Genomic DNA, 22,906 nt, shown 5'->3' with positions numbered 1-22,906 from the left:
TGGATCTCAATGTGAAGCAATTTCTGGCCTGCAGCTAGCTAGCACAGGCTGGCCTGGGACTTACAAAGATTCTTGCCTCCCAAGACTGGGATTAAAGACTTTTAATTCCCATGGCTCTAGACTTTAAAATTTATTGTCTTGCATGTCTATTATATAGACACACACAGAGACAGACAGACAGACACAGACACACTTAATGTATTTCAGAAGTGAGCTATTGTGTGGTTGATGAGGTTGCTGTGAATTGAACTCAGGACCTCTGGAAGAACAATCAGAGCTGAGCCATCTCTCCAGTCCCAATGTATTTTGATCACATTTGCTCACTACCGTCTTATATCCTCCTCCAACGCCTTCTGAAACCTCTATTACCAACTCTCTCTCTCTCTCTCTCTCTCTCTCTCTCTCTCTCTCTCTCTCTCTGTGTGTGTGTGTGTGTGTGTGTTCCTGTGTGCATGTGGGGTTCAGGATAGCTTGCAGGAATCATTTCTCTTGCAGGAATCATTCCATCATGTGGGATCCCTGGATTAAACTCTGCTAGTCATACTGGGTGGCAAGGGTCTTTCTTATCCCATCATGCCGGCCCCCCTTTTTTATGTTTTAACAACCCATCAAGTTTAATTGTGGTTTTTTGCATGTTCATGCTTGTGGGGTTCTATTAGATCCTAGGCAACTTTCCAGTCTCTACACCCCTAAAGAAAAATGACTCCTCTCTCCATGAATGCTGGGATTCGGAAGGGCTCCACCTTGTGGGATTTTAGTGGAAGTAACCACGGCTGCTGGGCTTTCATGAGTGCAGTGGCTTCTACCTGTGCAGAAGAGAGGCTGTCACAGCACTCCTCCCCAGCATCCATCTCTTACATTGTTTCTGTGCCATTTTACAACATGCACCCTGAATGGTGAGGTGTGTGCATGTGTGTGCGTGTGTGTGCGTGTGTGTGCGTGTGTGTGCGTGTGTGTGTGTGTGTGTGTGTGTGTGTGTGTGTGTGTGAGAGAGAGAGAGAGAGAGAGAGAGAGAGAGAGAGATGTCTCATTTGGGGCTTATCAGTCAATATTTGTTCTCAACCCTTTAACAAGTAACGAATCTATACATTAACCACTCCCTGAGCAGAAGCAGCTTCTCCGATCTGGGAAAGCAGCACTCATCCATGGACACACATATTTAGGAAAAGAAGCTTCTCCGATCTGGGGAGAGCAGCACTCATCTATGGGCACACATATATAGGAAGCAGTTTGTTCCTCCCTGGGCCTTGAATCCTTTTCAGAGTTCCAGATGGCATCCAGCTTCATGGTTCAGTTGTCTAGACACATCCACCCCGCTAAGGCCACCTGTTGACTCCCCGAGAACAACAGCTAGGACGGTGTTCGAAGCTGAAGTCAACACTGAACTTTTCTTTATGAACCGAGCTGGTGTTCCAAGGTCGTCAGTCATTCCTGCCTGAGAAAGATGAGCTCTCACCCATCTCGGCAGTCAACACTCAACAAATGGATCTTACATGGGAGCCATCCTGACAACCAACCCTAACTACAGCACGCCGTGTTCTTACCACTGGCCCGGTGGATGTCTCCGACCACATGAGTACAGGAAGTCCAGCAGTAGGTGTCCTCTCTGCGCATACTCCCATTCCACCCGCTCCCGCCCCAGAAACCCTCTTCTTTCCACTTCTTCCATTCTGCCCTTCCCTACCATGCTCTCCCCTGCTGCTGGCTGGTCCGGCCTTGGTGAAGACAGAGCTGATTTCTCTTCACATTAGAGCTGGCCCTGGAGACACAGATATCCCTCCCCTGCTGCCGCTCACCACGCTGCTGCCCAGTGCAGAGCTTTAGGAGCGGTTGCTCTGTTGGTACAGGACTGGGCTGAGCATCCAAGGTCATCACTTGTCCATGCTCCCAGATAAACAGATCGGGAGAAAGAAACCCTTTTGCTTTGCAGTGCTCTCCAGAGCACCATTTACTTTGAAGACAGTGTGCGTGTGGCCTCTAAGGAAGGCTTGGTGCTGACAATTGGGCTCACTTGTGAGGACCAGAGTTTGGATCTCAGAACTCACACTGCCCTGTACTCCCTAGTTCCTGGGGATCTAACTCCCTCTGGGACCCTCAGCTGTCACCAGGAATGCACATACCTACACGCAGGCTGAACACAGAGAAAATAGTCTTCTAAAAAAAAAAACCAAAAACAAAAAAAAAAAAACAAGAAAAATAGAGACCCATAAGCACAGGACTCTGGAAACGTTTCTGCACACAGGTCTTGCTAGGTGTGCTCAGGCTTGAGGCAGATCCCTCCTCTGGATTTCCCAGCACTGGGGCACTGACAGCAACTCCAGGAAGGAGACCTGGAGAATCTGGAGTTCCTGTGGAAGTTGAATGTGCCTAGCTAGCCTGAGGCAGCAAGACAGTGCAACGAGTGGAAATTTTCTCCTAGTGCATGTGGGATTTCCCCCTCAGCCTTCAGCTGTTCCAGGCTGGCACCAGACAAAGCACAATGGCACCCATTCTGTGGGCTCTGCAGTCCTGGGGCAGCAGGCAGAGGGCCTGAGGAAGGAGGTGGGACACAGGAGGCCATTTCTGTTCTTGCCATTGTTCATTGTCCCGAGGCACAGCCCCCTCAGGCCTCGCTCACTTACTAGCTCTGGGATGAACTTTGTCTATGTGTATATATTCTTGGCTGAGGTAAACACAGAATTTAAATAGTGTTTTTGAATCATGGGATGAGGAGATTCAGTGATGAAGTGTGGGGAAGTGTCCTGGGCTTCATGATGTTTTAGGGTTAGAAGGTGGCTAATATCTTCTCCTTTGTTTTCACTGAGGCCTGTGGCAATTAGGTAACTCTCCAGAAGACAAAAAAACAAATGGCTTGCTGGGTGTGCTGGCTCAGTCCTGCAGTCCTGGTACTCGGGAAGAGAGGCCTTGGGGAGGGGATGCTTTCTTGAGGTCAGAGGACAACTCTGGAGTCATTTCTCTTTATCTACATTTACATGGCTCCAGGAACCGATGGGGGGTTTGTCAGGATTTCACAAAGTTTAGGGGGGAAAATGTATACTGTTCTGCTTTGGAAGCCTCAGGCCTCCCTGACTAAAAGTGCAGATGGGTTGTCCCAAATGGGGACTGGAATTTTTCTGTGATAGTACCATGCAGGTGTTCTCTCAGGTGGATCTTCCCGTTTGCTTTCTGGTAAGACACCCCATATGCAGCTCGACAACTCCATTCCTGTTTTAGTATATGGATCACACTGGTCTTGAACTCCCAATGAGGACAGCTGGCATATTTGAAGAAAGGGTTCTATATTCCTTCTGCCAGTCTATGTCCCGCCCCACCCCCAATTACTCCATACTCTAGCTTTGTGCTACACTTCTCAACCAATCAGGCACAAGACAATCCCTACCTCTGTGCCTGCACCACACCCAGTGGAGGGATCCTTCACTGGCTATACTGCTGCACAGCCTGCGAGCCTCTCAGCACAGCCTCTTCCAGGAGACAGGGGTGAGGAGGCTGGGCTGCAGGTGGGAGGAGGGAAGGTCCATGCCCCAGAGGGATGACTCTGTCGGTTCATTCTGCAGCACAAGGCTGAGCACTGCAGTGTCTACTTCCCAGCCACTTCTCCCCTCACTCCTCTGTGTGACCCAAGCAGTTGTGCTCTTTACCATTTGGTGGTGTGCATTGTTGTGGGCATGGGAGCACATGTGCCCAGCATGTAGTCATGGAGGTCAGAGGACAAACTCGGATGTTGCTTTTCGGGCACCTTCCAATTTCTGAGACAAGGTCTCTCCATGGCCAGAAATGTTGCCACATGGGCCAGGTTAGACATGGTGCCTGGCTTTTCTGTAACACTCAGAGATCCAGACTCAATCTTCAGGCTCCTGAGGTTGAGTGCTTTTCTGATTAAGCCTTCTCCTCAGTCCCCTATTGCCTTCTGAGCCTCCCCCAAGTCCTGCCTTTCTTGCAGTCTTCCCTCTCAGATCTTCTGCAGATCTCAGGGTGGCAGTCTAGGTCCTCCTCACACTGTCTCCATGCACCTTTCATCGCACCCCTGGAAAAGTCACCTGCACAGTCGTGCCCCTCAGCCATGGCTCGCCCAGCTCTGAGAGCCTTCTCACAGGTGTTCCGGCCACCATCTGCCCAGGCCATGTTCATCTGGACAACAGCAGAGCTCCTGCATTGTCTGGTTAGAGACCATCTTTGCCATCAGAGTCAATTTACCTCATGGGGTAAGGGGGCTGGGTGCAGCTCCACCTGAGTCTCTGTAGCTGGGAGAGCCAGCTTCTCCTGTCTGTCTACTCCTCTGTGGGATGGCAGGAGCTGGAGAAGACCCTTGTGAGGTCTCTGGGAATTGGAGCCACTGCATAGAGCCCTGCCTAGGGGTACATGAATGTGATTCCCATCTTGGGAGTTGGAGGCAGAAGAATTGGGAGTTTGAAGTCATCTTTCATGGCAGCAAGTTCAAGGCCAGACTATATGAGGCCCTCTCTGTAAAGACAAGTCAATATAGGATGGATTTGAATCAAACTCTTCACATAGATCCCGTCACTCACCTGTCCTGTGCTCACTGTGCTGAAGATAGGCTTTCTGACTCCTACTCACTCCACAGAAAGCTCTCTCTAGCCTGGCTCTCAGCAGGTGGGGAGATGATGCTTCCGAGCTTTAGAATGAGCACACCGCTGAGTCCAGGCTTCTCCGATCCCTGTCCTATGCGGTGTCTCCCAGCCCTGCCTGAGTGGCAACTCCTCTGTGGTCAAAGCACACACAGGGCCCTGCACTGCATTTTCTTGTGACTCATGGCTCTGAAGGCCCTTGTGGGGGAAGTGATCTCTGGGTGTTCCCTATGGAGGAGACCAGGGCCAGCAACTGCATGTCTGTCCCCTTCTCTGTTTCTGTGGAGATGCTCTATTGACCCGCTGTGAAGCTGTTGTGTGGCCAAGACAGTCACCCCAGCTTACATCTGGTGAAGGTGCAGGAAGGGCAGGCAGGGAGAGAAGACTGCATGCCTTCCAACTCCCTGGGTGAACAATCAGCTCCCCTATTTTATCCCACTTTTATTTCTTTTCCTACCCCATAAAGGTGTGAGTCGATCTTCATGTGACTCCAGTACACATGGGCCTGAGGCAGGAGGATGATTTGAGCCCAGAATTTCAGACTTAGACTAGGCAGTGCTGGATGGAGTCTCAAATAGTGGAAGTGGCTGGTAAGTCAGGAAAAGAAACACACTGTAGCAAGTGGCAGGTGCAGCCTGAACCACACGAGCTTCGGGCTCAGAGGCTCCTTGCCCTTGTGCTGGCAACTTTGCAGCCGGATGGGGTTGTCTGGGAGAAGAATCCAGGATTTCACCAGTGCTAGGCAAGTAGTCTACATCTGAGCTACATTTTGCCAGCTTCCTTTTAAGTGTTTACAAAGTGTGTAAATGTATCTGTATCTGTGTATACTGCTGAGTACAGCCAGAAACTCAGATCTATGAAGTCAGAACTTTTGATACAGATAGCTCACTGTTTAGGGATGAAGGGAAAAGAAAAGCTCCCCAGTGAGTTCAGCTTGTGTGCAAGCCTTCAAACTTACGCTGTGACCCAGTGTTCGCCACCAGCGTGTAGCAGCTATTGGGATACTCTCAGAGAACGCACAGGTCTATAGCATTGAGGCACAATACCTGCGCATGGTGGGTCCTCCTGGCCCCTCCTCCTGGTGCTCACAGTCTCTTTCTCTGGACTGCCTTTTGCAAACCTAGAGAATGAGACAAGCATAATGCTCTTTGATCAATACCTTCCCAGTGTCCTCCTCTCCACACACGTGGCTCCTTTTTGGCACCTTGGCTAGACCTCCCTCATGTTGAAGGTAGGTTTAAGATCTTGATACACTCAAGGAGAAAGTATGGAGGGTCTGACCCTGGATCTGTGACCATCTAGGCTAGCCCTGTAATGCACAGAGCTCATGAGTGCAATAGCCTGCTGTGTCCAGAAGATGGCAGTCACAGCTCTCCTCCCACCCTCAGTTCTCACTGTCTGCCTGTCACCTCCTCACCAGAGTGCCTGGAGTGGTGCACTTTTGACACAAATGACTTTGTAGCGCCAGGCACTCAAGTTAGGGTTGTGTATTACCAGGGGATTCTGAGACAGCATTTCACCACACACCCAGGCTGGCCTGCTACTCAGGAACTGTGATACCAAGACTGAGTCTTTAAAAAAAAAAAAAGTGGGTTCTAGGAATTGAACTCAAGTCCTCGGGAACATATCTCAATACAATAATATCTATAATAATAAACCAATAGCCAACATTATAATAAATGAGAAAAACTCAAGCCATTTCTGCTAAAATTGGGAACAAGACAAGGTTGTCCACTTTCTCCACTCATTCAATAGTCTGAGGTCTTAGTCACGTCACCAAGACAAGAGAAGGAAATAATGGGGACACAAATTAGAAAGAAGAAATCCAGGTGTCCTTATTTGAGGGTGTGAGTCAATGCACAAGGACCAAATACTCCTCCAGGAAACTGACAAACATTTTCAGCAAAGTTGCAGGATGCAAAATTAACATCAAAACTGGCAGGGTCTGATGCAGAGAGTGCAGCTGGAACTAGTGGGGGACTGTGGAGAGAAAAATCAGTGTGGGAGCAGAGGTCCAGGGCAGTCCCAGGACTTGCCTAAATGGAACTGAACACTTTAATGTGTAAAAACAGAATTTCTACAAAAGCGATTCCACAAGCTGTTGTGTTAAATGTTTAGTCCCTAGCTTAGTTCCATTGGAATATGGTTGGAACTGCTATAGCACCTGTCATTGTGCACGCAGTGATGTTTGGGGTGGAGATGTTTGACAGAGGTCATGGGAACAAGCCCATCTTCTTCCCACCCCCTCACTCTCCCCGTGCTTTGGTACACATCCCGTCTTATCTAACCTAGGCTGACCTCAAGCCTACCACGCAGCCAAACATTACCTTGAGCTTCCTTTTTAAGGCTTTGATCGGTTTTTCCGTGTACATAGTGTATTTTGGTCGTTTTCACGCCTCCTCTCATCCCCTTTCCACTCCAGCCGGCCCTCTTCTTTCCTATTCACACGCCTCCTGCTTTTAGACCCAGCCTGTACTATCAACCACAGAGCATGGAACCCCCCCTTCCCTCTGAAGAGGAAAGAAGAGAAGCCCCCAACTCTGCCATGTGGTTGTCCGTCTGTCTGTGGCATTAGTGACTTCTAAGAAATCAAGGACAGTCCACCTCGGCAAACCCCTTGAGACACAAACCTCCCAAACGTTCACAGAGTCCACAGGAACACCTTGGAGGCAGTTTTATCAGATATGACGCTGAACTAAAAAGAAAACCTCGTGAAAGCATCGCATATATTCCACAGACCCACATCCTCCATACATGATCATGGGAAGAATGAACACTTCTGACTATATATACAATGTTTACCATTCGAGGTCTGTGCTATAGTTCTGTCTCTTGTAGCCCTTGGAATCTCATGTAAATTGCTTGCCTCTACTATATTACTTACATTGCTTACCTGATACCCTTATACAATTATAATCTTATATTACCTGCTCATTTATACTAAAGAAGTCCCACATAGATTTTCCTAGGCATCCCCAAAAACTTAACAGCCCAACAAGGAGTATATCTGTAGATTTCCTACCACACAGCCACTCACTCCCCAAGTCATTGGCAACTCAGTCCCGACTCACTCTCTCACTGACACAAGAAGCTCATGAGACCTGCTCGCCGCAGACGCACTACTCAGGGCCTTAAAGCAAAGGGGGTTAATGGTAGGCTGAGCTGCAGGTGCCTGGCCTTGCACTTGAGGCACGGTGTACTTTATCTGCATTTCTCAAGAGCCTTTCTTCACTGCTTCCCATAAAGTCCATCAGGTCAAGCTGGTTTGTGCTGTTATAAAACAAACAGTTCTCACGAGAAGAAAGCGCACAGTACACCTCACTGTGTTGCTTTCCCTAAAGATAGTGATAGAATTGGAATAGCAAAGCATGCATGTAGTAAATTCTAAGTAGAAAATAGTCTTTAAAAGCCAAGTACAAGGTTTTTCCAAGTCCTGTGTTGAGCCTTTGGCTGGCTCATAATGCAACGGCATTACCGGGGAGGGAAGAAACTAGCGAGGGGGGCCTTATAAAAGGCAGTGTGTTGCAAGGGCTGTGCTCTGAAGTGTGGATCTTAATCCCGCCCCTTCCTGTCTCTCGTTTGTCTCCTTCCCAGACTCCTCCTGCTGATGCTCTGTCTCTGCCTCACCACTGGTCCACAGTGATGAGGACAGTGACAGCCTGAAGATCTGCAGCTACAGAACACAGCAAACATCTCCTCCTTAATCACTCATTGAGAAAATGCCTTACAGCTGGGTCCCATGAAGGCATTTCCACAACTGAGGCTCCTTTTTCTGTGATAACTCCAGCTTCTGTCAAGTTGACACACAAAACCAGACAGTACAATTGACCCCTTGTCAACTTGACACACAAACACATCACTATTAAGCCTCAACCCTACTGTCTTATTCATCCCCAAGATCTAAATAACTTTAAGAGTCACACAGTCTTTATATATTAAAAGTTCAATCCATTTAAAATACACAATATCTTTTAAAATTCAAAGTCTTTTTAAAATTCAAAGTCTCTTAACTGTGGAGTCCACTAGAATACTGTCTTCCTTCAAGAGGGAAAAATATCAGGGCACAGTCACAATCAAAAGCAAAATCAAACTCCAACCATCCAATGTCTGGGATCCACTTACAATCTTCTAGGCTCCTCCAAGGGCTTGGGTCACTTCTCCAGATCTGCCCTTTGTAGCACACACCTTGTCTTCTAGGCTCCAGATCCCTTAACACCCAATGGCTCTTCTAGCTCAAAGTTCCAAAGTCCTTCCACAGTCCTCCCCAAAATATGTTCAGGTTGTCACAGGAATACCCCACTTCTGGTACCAATTTGTCTTAGTCAGGATTCCTATTCCTGCACAAACATTATGAAGCAAGTTGGGGAGGAAAGGGTTTATTCAATTTACTTCCATGCTGTTCACCACCAAAGGAAGTCAGGACTGGAGCTCAAACAGGTCAGGAAGCAGGAGCTGATGCAGAGGCCATGGACGGATGGTACTTACCGGCTTGTTTCCCCTGGCTTGCTCAGCTTGCTTTCTTATAGAACACAAGACCAGACCACCAGCCCAGGGATAGCACCACCCACAATGGACTGGGTACTCACCCCCATGATCACTAACTGAGAAAATGTCTTACAGCTGGGTCTCGTGAAGGCATTTCCCACAACTGAGGCTCCTTTTTCTGTGATAACTCCAGCTTGTGTCAACTTGACACACAAAACCAGACAGTACAATAATTAAGTGCGTACAGTTAAGACAAGGCAGTATCTTTGTTGTTGCTCTTGTTGTTTTAGGCTGCTAAATATGAACTGTGTATAAATGCCTTTGTGAACCATGAAAGTGACCTATCATCTACATGCATGCTAATGGAAGGCATAACATGAGAAAACATGTTAAGATTCCCTCTCTGGTGTGCAGATTTCACTGCCATTTCTGGGCCCTCTTGCTGTGTAAAGAACATCAAATTGCCAACTCTGAAAAATACAAAAGGAAGCAAGGTGAATTGGTTCATTTCCCAAGTAAAACAAAACAAATCCACCCAAATCCCTTTTTTTTTCCCCTGGGCCTGTACTTTACCTGGCCTTCACTAACGTTCTCTTTCTTTGACTCTCTAGTTTTTGCCTGATCTTGCACCCAAGCATGCTACAGAATGCCAGAGGGTCAAGATTCCATGCCGGCAGTTTGCAGGCTGATGTAAGCTTGTTATAACTGCCATACCAGCTATGGCCAGGAGCTGTAGCTGGGCTGGTGGCCCATGCCTGTGATCCCAGCACTTATGAGGCTGATACAGAAGAATCGCCCATGTGTCTGTTGCTTGCCCAGCTACCTGGTGAGTTCCAAACCACACTGGACTGTGAGTGAGACTCTGTGTCAAAAGGGGAGAAAGGAGAGAAGCATCTTCAATGCTTTTCAAGCATGAAAGCTCCAAACAGTGGGATGGCCTAAGGAATGAAGGCATCAGACAGAGTATGGGCAGAATTCAACCCAGAGGGAGGAAGGCTTGCATTAGGTTGCTTCTGCCTCTCTACGGATTGCTTCTGGTGGGTGCAGTTCATTTTCAAAGCATCTGGATATGGAGAAGAGCCCTGCTTCTGGGAGTTGACAGGGAATATTGTATTTATGAGTTTAAGAATGAAAAACAGGTGGAGAGATGGCTAAGAGGTAAAGAACACTGGATGCTCTTCCAAAGGTCCTGAGTTCAATTCCCAACAACTACACAGTAGCTCATAACCATCAATAATAGGACCTGAGGTTCTCTTCTGCAGGTGGATATGCAGATAGAACCCTCATACTTTTTTTTAAACATGCAAAACAAAGGCTTTTCCAACAAACATTTCCCACAATAATAGAAAGAGTGGAAGAGAAATAAATGCATGCCCAACCTTTCTAGCCCAGTGTAAGGAAGGTAGTTATTATGAAGAAAACAGAAGATAAGAATGTTGGACCACATTGTTCCGAGAGGTGTGAGAGGTGCACCAGACCACCTTCCCCCCACTCCTGACCCACTTTAAAGATATAAAAATATCTCTTTCATCTCATTGTTTGGTCCCTGAAAAATGCCAGCAGTTCATTGATCTGCTAATTCACTCTAGTGGTCTTCCTTGATATATACTAATGTCACCTGTTAGAAGGGCGGAGAACTGATGCAACTGACTAATACCTTTATTAACGAACAATTAAAAGAAACATTGCAAAGCTCTCCCATCATGTCTGGCTTAAGCATTTTTTTAACAAGACAAATAACACACTGAAGATCTTTCCAACGAGTGTAGGAACTTACTTCCCTAACTAGTTTGTTCTTGGTTATAGGAAAAGCCTGTCTTCAGACAACATGGAACTTAGAACCACAAGCCCGTCCCGATGTTGCAATAAGTTTGGCCTTTGGAGATTGGAGCCAGTTCACTGAGGTGTGTTCTACAGCTGGAGATGAGTATCGGGTATAAAATGCACAGGCAATAATTGGGGGCAAATTTTAAGTCTTGGTGGCTTTTCCTGTGTTTGAACCAGTAAACTCGACATCTCCCCCACCCCCGAGTGGTGCTGTCTTTCTACCTTTTCGTCTCTTTCAGTCGCAGTGAGCTCACAGCAAAGAGGTCAATGCTGTGACCAGCTAGTTCTCTTTAGAACGCACTGCACAAACATGCTCCTCCTCAAACTGGCTCACCTCCTCAGCAGGGTCTAAGACAGGCTTGTGCAGTGCTGTGGTGCAGGGAACAGCCCGGCCTGGTGGGTTTCCTTCTGTATCTCACAACTGTAGCCTTTCAGAGCAGGAACTGAGGTTTCCTTCCTCAACGTTCCTCAAGCACTCCTGCAGACTTAGTATGATAGACACCTACTAAAGTCATGAGTGCACCCCATCTTCATGAGTGCACCCCATCTCAATGCCTTCTGCTCCTGGCTCTGATTGCCTCGTAGAGAAGATCTGGCCCCAAGAACAAAATGATCAGCCTGTCATCTCCACTTTTCACAGTTGATTAGTCCACCCCTGCCATCCTGGGGACCGTGAGTGAGACAGACGACCTTTCCCTCAGTGCACATCCAAGAATGTGTATTGAGTTTGGGACCACAAGTCATGGAGACGGAGCTAAGTAAGTCAGAAAATCTCCCTTCTCCTGAGAAACCGTATTTTAGGAGAATCCTACAGGACTGAGGACTATGAAGAGAGCTAAAGCAGAGCCAACATGGGCTAGTGAGAAGGGTCAGAGGGTAGAGGCACTTACTGTCAGGGCTGATAACCTGAGTTCTGTCCCCAGAAGCCGTCCCACAAGTTGTCCTCTGACAATCACCATTCTGTGGCATGCTCCCCACTCCCACTTCCACACAGCCTCACCGACCGCATCAACACACACACACACACACACACACACACACACACACACACGCATACGCACGCGAGCGCGCGCGCACGCACACACACACACACACACACACACACGAAAAAAATGTATGATTAAAAAGCAAAAACAAGACTGACTGGCAGAGGGTGTCTGCTTAGTTAGGTAGTCAGTGATGTTTTGTTTGAAACAGTGATGTCAGCTCGGCTGTGAATGACAAGACAGATAGCTATCCCCCTTGAAATATTAAATTGCTATTATTCTGATGGCAGAGCCATTGACAGAAAACTCAAGCTTCGGAACCCGACCCTTGGAGGCTCTCTGAGAGCCAAAATGCATAAGTGGGCTGGACTTAGGCCGCCGCACATACGTAGCAGATGTGCAGCTCGTTCTTCATGTGGGTCCCCCAACGACTGGAGTGGGGGCTGTCCCTAAAGCTGTTCTCTGTCTGTGGATTCCGTTCCCACAACTGGGCTGCCTTCTCTGGCCTCAGTGGGAGAGGATGAGCCTAGCCCTGCAGAGACTGGACGTGCCACGGGGGACGGAGGGAGGGCGGTATAGCCAGGGGTGGGAGGGATTATGCGGGTGAGGGGGAGGACTGGCAAGAGTGGGGGAGTTCAACGATAAGGATGTAAAGTGAATAAAAAAATAAATGGGGGGAAAAACATACTGGTTTGTGCTGCTTGTGCTGCAGTTCCCTCTTTCACTTGGTTTCCTTTTCTTCCTGGTTCGTTTTTCTTTACCTAAACGACTGCTGCAGCGCTCGCTCTCATTGGTGGAAGATTCCAGCCCCACCCACCGTTTCTCCACACCAAGTCCTAAATCCTTGGAGCGTAATTGAAGGAGTGGCGAGAGTGGGCGTGTCATCGGAGGTGACGTTTCCGGAAGCTCCGACTGTCATCCTTCAGGAAAGGTGGGAAGGGTCCCGGGAATGCTGCGGGACTGGGGATCCTGGCGCGGTGGGACCCCGCGGGGAGAGGCCGTGTGTGTGGGGTCCATGTCCCTGGCCCCGGCCGGCCGCGCGCGAGCTCCGGGATGGCCCTGTCTTCAGGGCTGGCTCCTGACCAGCCAGGCCTGTTCTCAACACTCCTTGCATTTTCGAGAAAACTGAGTGCCTTCTAGATGGGCGCTGCCAGCAGTTACTGCTGGATCCGATGCACAAGCTCGGCAGGGTTGCTGAACCCTATGTTGTCCCGAACCACTCGATGGCTTCTGGGGGATAGTCCCTTCTTTACCCACAAGTGCCTCTCTCTCGAGGTGCCTGGCATCCCATTCCAATGAGCTACTCTGGGCTGTGCCCAGTTCGGCGGTTAGGGACACGGGCAGGTTTATACTCACAATGCTCCCACACCCCTAGCAGCCCCCAACTTTTACTAGAAAAGGGAGTTTAGTGGGGAAACTTCATGGACAAAATGCCACCCCAAAGTTAAAGCAAGCTAAGCAGAATTGGCCTAGAGAAAAAAATCTCTGAGGACAGGTGAGTAGAACTCAGAAAAACAACAGCTAAACGAACCACTGTAATCTGCGGTTCCGGGGGTTAGGGGGTGGGGGACAGATGGGAATCCTGACTGAGGAATAAGGAATAAGATGGAAAAAACAAGACCTCTGAAACCTAAGACGAGTGTATTCTAGAACAGGCTGGCTAGGGTGTGCCGTTATCCAGTGCACATGGACAACCCCATTTCACCCCGGATTATGTGCAATGATGGTGTCACAGAGCCCAGAAGCAACATCTAGGAAGACTGTAAATTCCTGGAGTTTGGGCATCAATGAGTAGGAACTCCTAGAGAGTCCCACCCCAACTGAGGTACTGTCACTCAGCCGTGCAAGCCCTGCTTGGCTTGTGGAGACAAGTATACTTTGATGCTTCCAGGTACTAACTACCTAGCCCCGAAAACGGTGACTGTGATGGACTGAAGTGAAGGGTGGTTTAGTGAGCAGAGTTGGTAATATTCGCCCTAGAAAGGACCCCCTCCCATTAACCTCATGTTCAAATCTGAGGAAGTATATCCTGGTAAATACCACCATTTATTCTCTATGAGATGAAATGGTCAGTGTGAATTCACCAGGCAGTCTTTTTTTTTTTAACATTTATTTATTTATTTATTATGTATACATCATACAGCTTTCTGCCTGGCAGGTCAGAAGAGGGCACCAGACCTGATTATAGATGGTTGTGAGCCACCATGTGGTTGCTGGGAATTGAACTCAGGACCTCTGGAAGAGCAGACTGTGCTCTTAACCTCTGAGCCATCTCTCCAGCCCCTCACCAGGCAGTCTTCATGAGGGTGCAGTGAACACACTCTGCCAGGTACTGGGTAAATGGAAGTGGGTATCTGCACAGAGAAATGAGTAGAAGATATTTCTTAGCCCTACGGTGGGCTTCCTACTGAAACTGAGGGAGCCACAGGGCCATCCACAGTGCTGTTAACAGCTGCATTCCTTGCAGGGTCGAATTGCAGGACGAGGGTTTGTTTTTGATTTTTTTTTTTTTTTGTTGTTTTTTGGTTTTTTTTTTTTTTGGTTCTTTTTTTCGGAGCTGGGGACTGAACCCAGGGCCTTGCGCTTCCTAGGTAAGCGCTCTACCACTGAGCTAAATCCCCAGTCCCTGTTTTTGTTTTTTTTAACCTGTCAGTCCTCAAATCAAGATCTGGTTGTTCTTGAAGCCAGGAAGGATAATTTGTTGATAAGAGCCATTGTATGTAGTGTTTTATTTTCACTAATGTTTTGTTTGTCCGTTTTGTTTTTGTTTTGAGACGGGGCCTTTCTAAGTAGCCTTGGCTGTCCTGAAACTTGCTATGTAATCTAGACTGGTCTGGAACTCGGAGATCTAACCTGTCTCTGTGATCCTCAAGTAATAGGATTAAAGGTGTGCTACACCATGCCTGCCTCTTTCTAACTTCTTGGGAAGTTTGTGATACGCTCATCCTGTGCTAGACCACTGGGAAGCTGTGACCTTGACGTTGATGTTACCTGTTTTCTCTCTTCTGTCTCAGAACTCATCGGTCCAATGTCTGACCATGCAGATGTGAGCCTCCCACCCCAAGACCGGGTGAGGATTCTGTCGCAACTCGGTAGTGCAGTTGAGTTAAATGAAGACATTCCGCCCCGTCGCTACTTTCGTTCCGGTGTTGAGATCATCCGCATGGCATCCATTTACTCTGAAGAAGGCAACATTGAACATGCCTTTATCCTCTACAACAAGTACATCACGTAAGACACCTGCAGTTCTCTTTTTGGGTCCTGCGACTGAGATCTCTTGTATTCTGCCCCTGTGGTTCTCAGAGTTGCTGACACTAGGGTGCGTGACAATGTCAACCACTGATCGGTTCCAGAGACCTTCCACATGTGAGTTGTCCTTGCCATTGAAAGGCACAGGGACAGAAGGTGGTGTTATTTGAGTTTCATGAGTAGAAGACTTGTTGGTTCTCAGTCTGTGACCACAAGTCCCAGCTGTTAGACAAAGGAGCTGGCCATTAAGCAGGATGTGTCCGCACTGTTGAGTGTCCCGACTGCCCTTTCTCTGCTCGGGCAGGCAGTTACAGGATCACTGCTGGTGTGTAACAGAGCCCAGATTCCTGTACTCATCATGTGCCTTTGGAGTGGCATGAGATAGAGGTTTCCTTCTTAGCCACCACCGTAGTCACAGCCTACAGGAGACGATGGACCATTTGCTGTCCGTGTGACTCAAGCACAGTGAGACCTTTCCTGAGCTGTCCATTCACCATACTTGGGTGGGCAGCATAAATACATGATTTCGAGGCCATCACCAGGGGAACGATTCCCTAAGCTCCAGCGACAGGAGCGGTGTGTGGTCGAGGGAGGGGATGATGTGGCAGAGGTCTTGCTTGTCGATTCTAGTCATAAGTTTAGTACGACGGGACCTGAAAAGTTGCTGGTAACGCAGAGGAGCTTGGGGGCTCAGGAGAGGTCTCCCTGGGATCTTTTCATTGATCTTCACTGGCGCTGGGTGCTAAGTAGGTGCTTCACCCTCCGGCTCTGTCCTACAGAGGAACAAACTGGGACTTAAGGAGGAGCCTGGGTTTCAGTTTGCAGTGACACCTCCACGGTTTTGCAGCTCCTGTTTCAGGTTTCTGTCCAGAGCATGTTTTTTGTTTTTTGTTTTTTGTTTTTTTTCCATTTAGTCTTAGAAAAGGCAGTCTCTAGAGACCATAATAAACCTCCCTCCACTTTCTTCTCCCTACAAGAGACACTCTTACCAGCCCCACGTGTGTCCTCCCAGACACAGGCACAGCAGTCATCTCACACCGAGTTTATCAGTCAGTACACGACTCTCGCTGAGCTTCTCGTCAGTCCCTTCAAGCACGGCTCTGACACTGCAGGGACTGCTTGGTCCTGTCCTTGATCTGAGTGTTGAAGGAGGTTAGCAGCACCCCTGGTTTGTGCCCACTAGGTGCCAGTAGCACCCCTCCTCTAGCTTTGGCAAACTTCAGCGTCTAGATTTTTTCCAGTTATTTTTGTTTGTTTCTTTGTGTACAAGAAAAGATGGCTAGCTAGGTTTGGATCACTAGTTTTACTTTGCCAAACCCTGTTGTAGGCAGGTTGGTGTTTGTTTGCTCGTATGGGGATTTTGGTGTTTTGAGTGTTTTTTGGTTTTGTTTTTCAGATTTTTTTAGGTTTTGGGAGGGGTGGGGATTTTTGGTTTTTAGGGTTTTTTTTTTTTTTTTTTTTTTAAAGACAGGATCTCTCTACATAGCTATGGCTGTTCTAGAACTCACTATATAAATCAAGCTTGACACACAGATGCTCCTTCCCCTTACTACTAGGATTAAAGATGTTCGCCACCACACCCAGCTTAGACAGCTCTTTGTAGAAACTCAGGTAAGATACAAAGTAAAATAATGAGGAAGTCACTGAATGGAGATAAGAATCATGAAAGCGCTGTATTTTTTTTTTTTTTTTTTTTTTTGGTTCTTTTTTTTCGGAGCTGGGGACCGAACCCAGGGCCTTGCGCTTCCTAGGTAAGCGCTCTACCACTGAGCTAAATCCCCAGCCCCAAAAGCGCTGTATTTTTAGGGCGGCAAATTCTAGAGCATGTTTTCCCATAAAGAAAAGATCCTGTGAAAAAGTGGAGGCTAATGGTCCGAAAGAGAGTGTCAACTGTGACAAGCTCCTAAGAAACAGAACCAGATGTATCAATGCTGTTAAGGTCCGTGGAGGGCTGCAGATGCAGCTCAGCGATACAGAATCTGTCCCATGTGGCTCACCCTGGGTCTGGTCCCCAACACCACCACCAACAGTAACAGCCACAATAATAAGACTAACGGATGCTTAAGAAATTGGTTCTTATCTTTTTATTCATGACCTGGTGTTACCCTGAATGACAAATGTCAGTGTTAGTGGTGAGGCTAACATGGGGCGGGGTATCTGTCCGTGTCCATGGTGAGCTAGGCCTGGGGCAGAGTTATGGATGGGGGCATGCGTTTCATTTGCTGGATTCGTTGGCTTTAGGATTTGATTTGGGACTGTGTTGTGTTGACTAAGCCTGAAGCCACAGATGCAGCTACCTTCGTTGGTCTGGCACCTGCATTCCACACCCTGATTCTGAGCCTGCGAAATGACAAGCGGGTGGCAGCTGAGAAGTGCTAGCCTGGCGAGGCTCAGACCGGTCTTCACTTACTGTGTTCCTGCCAGTTTACCGGTTACTACAGCTGGGGCGTGGGGGGAGGGGCATGGAGGTAGACATCTACATCGCTGCCCTCCCGCCTCCCCCACTCTTAAGACTCTTGTTCTGGACCTTTCATGGATACTTTAGTTCAGGATTTAAAGGGCATGCCTGTCCTTCCTCCAGGAGCAGTTCAGGCATCTTAATGATGTCAGGCAAATCCCCCCTCCCCCGTGTGGTAGTAGTTTTCCTGCTGAAGGAATGCGTTGCCTTTTGCAGACCCCAGTATAGAAGAAAGATCTCCAGCGTGTGGGATCAGTACATAGTTTCATGGTGAGCACAGACAACACGGCAGGCCGTGGATTCTTCCACAGCTTTTTATGGGCATCGGACGGCTGCACAGAGGAGACTCAGAATATTGAAGCAGCCCTGGTCTGCTGCACCGTGTGAGCCTCTTCCACACCGTGTAAAATCCTCCTTCCGAAAGGGAACCGCCACCAGTGTTGAAGGCATTTACTGGGATTGGGGTTTATAGACCAAAGAAGGCTGGTCCATGCTCAGACTTACTTCAATAAGTAACTTCAGAAACCAGAAAACAGGAGATAAGTGTCCTTAGCGAATCCTTTTATTGGCCGTCCACGTGACTTTCTGAATGAATATACTTGTTCATGATCATTTTCCCTCAAACATTAGAAGGGAGGAACTCAAGTTTAAAAAAAAAATTTAATGTCAGGCTGGTGAGATGTCTTGTGGGTAAAGCACTTGCCATGCAAGTGTGGTCTTTAATCCCTGAAACCTATGTGAAGGAAGAAGGACAGATCTGACTCCACAAGTTGTCCTCTGACTTCCTCACGTGTACTGTGGCACATGAAAGGCCGTGTGTGTGTGTGTGTGTGTGTGTGTGTGTGTGTGTGTGTGTGTGTGTGTGTATTCTGTTCTAAGCTTGTTCTCTTAGTGATACTGTATTTCCACATGGGGACACATGGAGCCTTCTCAACCCCCAACAGCCTCCTGGATCTCTTCATAGCCAACTGTCTTCCAGTCCCTACTCAGATGTCATCTCTTATGCTTCCCTTAGCTACCCCATCTCCAGTCTCCACCTGTCCCCTTTCCTGTTACTAATAACTTTCCTTGCACTGATTCCTTTTTTAAAAATTGTATGTATTTTTGTTATATGCGGGGGATGTTTTATCTGCATATATGTCCGAACCACATATATGCCTGGTGCAAGAGGAAGCCAGAAGAAGGTGTCATATCCCATGGGACTAGAGTTAGAGAGTGCTGTGAACCTCCATATAAGTGTTGGGAATCCATCCCACCCAGGTCCTCTGGAAGATACGCCAGTACTCTTAACCTTTGAGCCATCTCTCCATCCCCAATGTTTTTTTTAACATACTTTTTTAAAATGTCTGTTCTCCATTGTAATGGGTGCTCTGTCATGAGGAGAAAGCTTGAACGGACCATTTACAATGTATCCCCAGCCCTTGGAGCCCAGCTTGGCACCTTATGAACATGCTCAGTACAGTGTTTTTGAATGAATGAGTTGTTACATTGTTTCACATTTAGACATGTAGTGGTTTGTTGAATTAGCCTGTCTTGGTGGACATTGATGCTTCCCTGCTTTTGTAATTTCATATTGAATCTTCTTGTATGTGTATTTCGGCATGTGCATATGTAGTTATGTTGGTCTTGAGTTCCTTGAGGCCAAGCTGTAGGTTTTGTGCACATGTACGTTGTACGTGTTGAGTAATTGTCTTTCATCTTTTCCTTCCAATAAGGAAAAAGTTGGACCTATGTATAATCTTGATAGCAGTGAGAACACACATTTCCCTACACCCGAGCTTGTGCCAGGCACCAGCCTGCCTCAAGGCCTTTGCCAATCTGATGGTAAAACCGCTACCTCGCATTCACTTAGAACTTCTTTCATCAGGGATCGAGCTGAGTGCCATAGATTCACTGTGTGTCCTTTCGCATTTGTTTCCTGGCCTTCTCGGTGCTCTGCCAGGTGGTTTTCGTGTCTTCGCTTTGATGTATTCGCTTTCTCTAGTCTGCAGCCCATATAACCCCAGACAAAAGCATCCGTCTGTACCACTGCTGTGTCCTGGTGCATCCAGGAAGTCTCCAGCCCTGGTGCTAAATCTCCGAGGTGATTCTCATGCTCATCTTTGTTCCCGTGTCTGCTACTGATGATAGTCATATGCACACATGGCAGGCGCTGGCTGTGTACACCATCCTTTATTTACTTATTATCATCACTGTCATTAGTTAGTAGTCATCATCATTGTCATTGTAGCATAGGGAGGTATGCAGATAGTAGCTTGTTGTATGTATGTTCAGAGGTGAAAGGACAACTTTCAAGTGTCACTTTCTGCTTCTGATGATCAGGCTAGGCTCAGGAATTTTACCCACAGAGCTCTGTGTTGTTTGTCAGCCTCTATTAAATAAGTTAATGATTTGCGTTGAGCTTCCTTCATAGTGACCGAGGCACAGGCTGCATTTGCCTGGAGGTGGTGCACAGCATTCTTCTCTGAAGGATTATGAGTCCCAGGAGAAACTTCTAGAGGTCAAGGTCACGAGAGCAACAGCGGTCGTGGTTTTCTCTTTATTTTATCCCTGGCTGCGGAAGTCTTAGATTCTGATTAGCATTTCTGTTACTGTGATAAGCCACTGACCAAAAGCAGCTTGAGAGAAAAGGATTTATTTAGCTTATAGGAAGCCAAGGGAGGAATTTGAAGAGAAAACCAACAGGAATGCTGCTTACTGGCCTGCTCCCTGGCTCATGCTTATCTACCTTTCTGATGCGGCCCAGGCTCACCTGCCTAGGGATTGCACCACTCACAGTGGACTTGCCCTCCTTCATCCATTACCAGTCAGCACACTTGTCTCATAGACAGGCCTGCCGGCCAGTCTGATGAAAGCAATTCCTCAATCAAGGTTTCCTCTTCCCACATATGTCAAATAGACAACTTAGATTAGCCATCACAGAATGAAGGGTGCTTTATGACAGAGGCCCTTTATGTCATATCACAAGAAAAAAAAAAACCACCTTTCTCTTCAGAGTTACAATTTGGGCATAGGATGGGCTTTTATTTAAATGAGGTGGGGGGATCTTTTCTTCTATTTTAGACATTCTCACTATGTAGTTTAGCCTAGTTTAAAACCCGCAATGCCTCCTTGGGATTGGAATTCTAAGCATCAATGGAAGCTATGTCCTTCTTGGTCAGTATTTTTTATTGGGGTGGGGGCACCTTCCAATGTGGCGTTCATGGAGGATGGTAATGTACTTGGTGAGGGATTCTCTTCTTCCACCACATGAGTGCTGAGGGTTAAACTCTGGTACCCAGCCTTGGTTGCAAGGACCCTTTACCTACTGAGCCGTCTCAGTCAACCGTCTCAGTCACCCGTCACAGTCACCCGTCAGCTCTCCTTTTTGATGTAGGAATCTGGTGTTTAGTGTTACTCGCTGTTTTGGGAGAAAAGAGCAGGAGGACTTCTATGTAGGAATGAAGCTGGTGGGAGACGAGTCGTGTATGCTGTGCCTGGTCTAACTCCCCAGCACCCCTAGAAACTCTTCTTTCAGTGGCTGCATTACCTCAGGGACATGTGGCATTTTCCGTGTCCCCTAACCATTCTGTTGTGTTTCCTTAGGCTGTTTATTGAAAAACTTCCAAAACACCGAGACTACAAATCGGCCATCATTCCCGAGAAGAAAGACGCGGTCAAGGTTGGTCCTCATTTTCACTGGTGTCTGTCTCTGAGCTCCGCGCAGCATGGAGCAACGGACACGCAGCTGTGGAGCACTCCTCTGCCCATCAGAGCTGGAAAGAGCTGGGCTGCCTCCGCAGTGTGGGGGCAGAGTGGTGGGATAGCAGGATGGAGGGGTTCGAGTCCCGTGTGAGACGACTTACCTTCTTTCTCTCTCCCTCAGCTGACGTTGGAGTGCTCTGGTTCTCAGGTTCGGTTTTGTATTTCAGAAATTAAAGAATGTCGCTTTCCCTAAAGCGGAAGAGCTGAAGACAGAACTCTTGAAGAGATACACCAAAGAGTATGAGCAGTATAAGGAGCGAAAGGTGAGCGCCAAGCACGCGGGCTGCTTAGCCAGCCTGGGTCAGCTGTGCCAAAGCAAATGGAGCCTGTGATTTCAACGGGCTACTTCGTTGTGAGGGGACACAAAGGCCAGTGACTCACAAGAGCCACCGACCAGTAGGGATGTGAAGGTTTCTAACAGATTTGGCCTACGTGTCCAAGAGGGCGACTTGAGGACAGACACCTGTGACCTTTCTGCCATATCTACAGCAAGAAACCTGCCCACCGGGAAGATTCTTCTCAGAGCATAAGGCATTTCAGACCTCAGGAGGGGGAGGTTTAGGTCATGTGCTTATCCCCAGAAGTTTTTTTTACAGTCCTTGACTTTCCCAATGGTATGCAGTAGGTCTTGTTTAGAACAGTTAGTTTCAGCTTGCAAAGAAACGCTTGGGGCCCTACAGTGTTTGCTCGTAGGGCAGAGATACACACTGGAGGGATACCTACATGCTAATGTCTAGCTGTCTGCTCTGCTGTCCTGCACACTGGTGCTGGCAATCAGCAGAGGGATTAATAGCTCTGAGCCATACATTCCTAAGTCATTGAGTGGAAGGGCTCTGTAAATTGGTATTTTTTAGTTTAAATATTACTGTGTTTAAATAACCACCAGAAAAGTTTTGGAGGCACCAAGTTAGAAGGCCTAAGCTTGGATTTTATTTTATAGCCTTGTTTGGGATAGCAGGCGTTTTATATAGACATATCTGAGACTCAGGTATCTGAGACCCAAGTATATCAGATACAGGTAGAGGTTATGTGGCACGGACAGCGAAGGTGCATCATGATTTAAAGTAAAGAATAGGGGTTGGGGATTTAGCTCAGCGGTAGAGCGCTTGCCTAGCAAGCGCAAGGCCCTGGGTTCGGTCCTCAGCTCCAGAAAAAAAAAAAATAATAAGGTAAAGAATAAAGGGCAGTAGAGTGCCACGTGCCCTCGCTGCTTCCACATTACCGTGCTAAAGCACCCGACAAAGCACCCTCAGGGAGAAAGCATGCATTTTAACTCACAGCTCCAGGCACAGCCTACAACAAGACCTTAAAGTAGTTGGCCACATTTCTTCCATAGACAAGAAACAGAGAGGCTCACAGGGTAAAAGATGCTTGCCTCCAAGTCTGACGACCTGAGTTCAATCCCTTGACCTACACAGTAGAAGAAGAGAGCTGAGTCCCATAAGTTGTCCTCTGGACTTCACATATGAGCCTTGGCCTGTGTCCCCAACCCACTAACATAAGTAAATGTAACTTTTGAGATTAGAAAACAAGGGAGCGACATGAATTGTTTGCACTCTGGTGTCCCGCTC

General features: G+C 47.7%; 1 protein-coding gene and 1 long non-coding RNA gene across 7 annotated transcripts in view; one reads left to right on the top strand and one right to left on the bottom strand.

Moving 5' to 3' along the window:
- Window positions 1-719: 719 nt before the first annotated feature.
- LOC120102321 (uncharacterized) lies at window positions 720-8,833 on the bottom strand. The gene is made up of 2 exons (XR_005503662.2): window positions 5,633-8,833; window positions 720-4,461 (listed from the first exon to the last, which is right to left on the bottom strand). It is a non-coding gene; the product is annotated as an uncharacterized LOC120102321 (long non-coding RNA).
- Stambp (Stam binding protein) overlaps window positions 8,832-22,906 on the top strand; it is a 28,434-nt gene continuing 14,359 nt past the window's right edge. The window contains exons 1-8 of one of the 6 annotated variants that reach the window (XM_063285460.1): window positions 9,751-9,897; window positions 10,878-10,975; window positions 11,539-11,656; window positions 12,663-12,815; window positions 14,043-14,213; window positions 14,899-15,115; window positions 21,177-21,252; window positions 21,503-21,598. In XM_063285460.1, the coding sequence (XP_063141530.1) occupies window positions 14,913-15,115; window positions 21,177-21,252; window positions 21,503-21,598 (375 nt within the window). In that variant the 5' untranslated portion in view covers window positions 9,751-9,897; window positions 10,878-10,975; window positions 11,539-11,656; ... (1 more) ...; window positions 14,043-14,213; window positions 14,899-14,912. Of the gene's footprint in view, window positions 9,898-10,877; window positions 10,976-11,538; window positions 11,657-12,662; window positions 13,380-14,042; window positions 14,214-14,898; window positions 15,116-21,176; window positions 21,253-21,502; window positions 21,599-22,906 lie in introns of those variants that run through there. The other 5 variants (XM_039106986.2, XM_006236727.5, XM_006236726.5 and 2 more) reach the window with 5 other exon arrangements.

Source organism: Rattus norvegicus, chromosome 4 (genome assembly GCF_036323735.1).
Source record: "Rattus norvegicus strain BN/NHsdMcwi chromosome 4, GRCr8, whole genome shotgun sequence".
Lineage (NCBI taxonomy): Eukaryota > Metazoa > Chordata > Mammalia > Rodentia > Muridae > Rattus > Rattus norvegicus.
Note: the sequence above shows the minus strand (reverse complement) of the source record. Positions and strands in the feature narration are given on the sequence as shown.